The sequence below is a fragment of the Gavialis gangeticus genome, unplaced genomic scaffold (genome assembly GCF_001723915.1).
Source record: "Gavialis gangeticus isolate Ggan-Ray unplaced genomic scaffold, GavGan_comp1, whole genome shotgun sequence".
Taxonomy (NCBI): Eukaryota; Metazoa; Chordata; order Crocodylia; family Gavialidae; genus Gavialis; species Gavialis gangeticus.
Genome location: NW_017729003.1, coordinates 13936051 through 13939832, shown reverse-complemented (window position 1 = coordinate 13939832; position 3782 = coordinate 13936051). Strand labels below are relative to the sequence as shown.

Sequence of the window (3782 nt, the reverse complement as noted above, 5' to 3'; positions counted from 1 at the left end):
AGGCTAGATGATCTGTTCAGGTCCCTCCTGACCCTAACTGCTATGAAAAGTGTGTTTCTCAGCTCATGCAATTACAGAAAGCAAGCATTATTGCTGTATTTAGCAAGCAAACTGGTATACCCTTGCTAAGCAAACAGGTTGTCACTTTTTGGTTCATTTAACAATTCTAGGCCCCCTTACATTTCCTTTTTTTGGTCTTTTGAATGCTTAACATGTATTAAAATTCCAGCTGCGTTGTTGCCTCAAATTGAGAGGTGCTATTGGTGGGTTAATCTGAAGTGGGATTCAACAAAGTTGAATGTAAGAATTGTTCTCAGTGGTGGCAGATGACAGAACAAGGAGCAACAGTGTCAAGTTGCTTGCAGCAAAGGAAGTTTAGGTTGGATATTAGGACAAATTTTCACACTAGGAGGGTAGTAAAACACTGGAACAGGTTACCCAGAGATGTGGTAGAAGCTGCATCTGAACAAACTTCATAAACATTATGTAGCTTGTCCCAGTTCTGTTCCAGCTGCCCATTCAGCTCTGCCAGGCTTTCCTTAGTGAAGCTGGGGAGTCTGTGAAATAGGAATCACTGCAAGGAGTGAGGTATTCTTCCTTTTTCTGTTCTTTACCACCCTGTCCTCACTGTGATCGCAGTTTATGCTTCTCTCAGGGGATCACTTCAGTTGGAAACATGACAGATTGGCCAACTATGCTGTACTTTAAACTAGCAAAGGGGAGACTTCATGCTGAAAACCTCTGTCCTGCAAGAAGCCTTTTACTGGTTCAAAATTAACTTTTCACTTATTGGATGACTTTTAGATCTTTAACATATTAATGATGGCTTTAGCCAAATCTTTCCCAAAGAGGTGTGTGGCTTTGTTGAAATGGAATGTCACCTAGGTATTTGAAGTTGCATCTATGTTGCATAAATAAGATCTAGCCATGGTGGAGGAAGACGTAGAATTAGCGACCAGTGTAGGTACATGAGAAGACCTTCCATGTGGAAGAGAGATTGCTTGTCATCCATAACAGCTTCTAAAGCAGGGGGCTTCTCTGACATCACAGTGGAAGAACTGAAGGTAGGAAAACAGGAAATAAAAATGATAGAAAGTATGGGGAAGGTTTCTTGCTTTTATTGTGCTGCTAAAATGTTTCCTAATTAGCATCAGTTCTTTACACATTTTTATATGGAGGCACTTTTAGTTGTTACTTCTCAACTGTCTAAGGATTAAGGATCTTTTCATAGTTCTAACTTTTCTTTCACTATCCCTTCTTCCTTTCTCTTCTCCTTTCCCTGTTTAATTCTGAATAGACTTCAGTATAAATTCTTGCACTCTTTCTTATTAGCACTATAATCAGAATCACTGGGATTGAAGAAATCATTACTCCTTATTTAATAATTTAAAAAAACACTTCAGTAAGCTGGCCTAGCAAGCATCTGAACTTCTGCACTCACTGTTGCACCGTGTTGAACAGACAGACTCCAGAAAAGTACAATAAGTGTGATGGCACAGATGGCATGAGTCTGTTAGTTCCACCAAAGGCTGTAGATTTTCTTAATACAAAGGAACTCAGTGTTACCTCCTGCTGCTTGTTGGAGAGAGTCATTAGAATGAATGCTTCCCCTTTCTTCAAACTTCTGTAAAAGCCAGAAGACTTTAGGAAGGATAAAAGTGAAGTATGGTCCCTCAGAAAAAATGGGTCAATCCTTTCACCTTCTCATTGGATGCAGGAATTTGTTTCTGTTTCCTGTTGGTGACTAAATATATTGAAGAGAGAAGGAAAGGAAGAACCAGTGGAAGATGACTATGATTGATTGGGCTGTTAGGTTTGGTTTGGCCTCTTGTTTGTAAGCAAGTATACATAATATAATGAATACAAATAATTACTGCATACATTACAAAATGGTTGGTAAAGTACTTTTTTTTTTTTACTTCAAGTTTTTCTAGGATCTTACGGGAAACAGTGAAAGAGCTGGCACCTCAGTGTGACGTGACTTTTATGCTGTCTGAAGATGGGAGTGGGAAGGGAGCTGCCCTCATTACTGCTGTAGCAAAAAGATTACACAGTATTGGAGAAAATTAAAAGAAAGTCATGTTTAATTAGACCTGTACATGCATATTAGAGATTGGCTGAATGATCACACAAAATAACTTGGCCAGAGACCAATAGGAAGCATCTGTTATTTTGGTAGCAGCCAAACTTTGAACAGTCATTAATGTTACTGTAATTTGGTTTGTGCATTTCTGTTGATAGTTTGCACTATGTTGGGATACAGCAAAAATAGTTAGCATTGCAATATCACATAATACAATACCACAAACCATATAAATGTAATATTTTTCCAAACTCATGTTCAAAATGCTTAAACCACTGTTCCCACAAATGTTACCATGTTGTGAATTTCCCGTTACTTTTCAGTATTATTATTTCTTTTAGTCATTACATGGTCTGGCTCAGTGGATATCAAGATCTTAGTGTAGCACATCTCTAGTAAGCATGTTTCTTCTCTGTTCCAGTATATTTTATAATGGATCTGTAAAATGGAATAAATTAATGGACCTTTTTATATTAAAGTTGTATTACTTTTTTCATCATATTGTTTATAAAACTTCACTTACATTGGACATGGTTAGCAGCTGGGTGTAATGGACAAAAGCAGATTCCTCAAAATATATTTAATGAATAAGTAAGGCAGAGGACAAAACTAGTGCACCTGTTGCTTACATTGGCAGATAGTCATTTTATATAGTATCTTTCTGTGAGAAATAGGCAGCAATGTGTGGCAACTTCCAGATGCCCAGAAAATAATCAGCATGTTGGGGTGTGACTGAAAAATTGCATCCTGACTTAGTAATTCCAAAATGAGAGATGTGGAACAATAGTATGACACAAAAGGAGAATATCTGTTCTACACCCAGCTACTTCCATATTCTTTTACTACTCCTTTCACATACATTCCTGTGCCACTGGGCTGTAACAGACATGGTATAGGATCTTGGGTGTGTCAGTAATGACTGTCATGCACTGTATTAAATAATTTGCTTTGTGCTAACAATAATAGAAAGTCTGAAGTAAGTTTGAAGAGTTAAATTTAGCACCAGTGAATTCAGTTTTAAGGTATACCCCTGATTTATATTTTCACTGGGAATATATGATGAAACTGCAGAATGTATGAAAAAATAAAAATTTCGAAACTGTTTTCTGGGCTGGTTTTTTTTACTTGCTAAAGCTTTCTTTGTATTTGAGGTAACTGGAGAGAGTAATTAAGAAGGGACTAGTTATGTAACCATATTGCAAGCAGGCAAAAGTGAGTTTACATTTATTTTCCTCGGAGGCACACTTGGGCAGCATTGTGCTCTGGCCAGTGGTGGTGCTGGGCTGTTGGTGCCAGTGGCTTAGCCCGCCTCAAGCTATGGTGGCTGTTTTGCATCTTCTCCCCTCCCAGTAAAAGGTGGCACCTAAAGCTGCTGTCTCAGTCTCTCCATCCCAGTTACACTACTTATTTTCATTAAAGTTTCTTCAGATTTAGTAATACCACTTGAACAGATTGTCACAGGAAATACGGTCTCATCACAGAAAATGAAACTTCCTAAATAAAATAACAAGTTTGAGTGATCTTATTCCAAATCAAAAAGCAGCCTAAATTCTGTGGTGATGAAGATCTTAGAAGGGTATGAGGGGTTGACTACTTTGGGAAATAGACTGAAACAGCAGTTTCACATGAACTTCCTATATAGGCAATCTTCATTCTACATTAAAGATATCTTTTTAGTCCACTTTGGAAGTGAGTGACC

General features: G+C 37.8%; 1 protein-coding gene across 3 annotated transcripts in view; it reads left to right on the top strand.

Annotated features, from left to right (window-relative positions):
- Nucleotides 1-3186, top strand: part of HKDC1 (hexokinase domain containing 1) — a 78051-nt gene extending 74865 nt beyond the window's left edge. For all 3 annotated transcript variants that reach the window (XM_019507846.1, XM_019507845.1, XM_019507844.1), the window contains one exon: nt 1926-3186. In XM_019507846.1, the coding sequence (XP_019363391.1) occupies nt 1926-2070 (145 nt within the window). In that variant the 3' untranslated portion in view covers nt 2071-3186. The remainder of the gene's footprint in view (nt 1-1925) is intronic.
- Nucleotides 3187-3782: the final 596 nt, after the last annotated feature.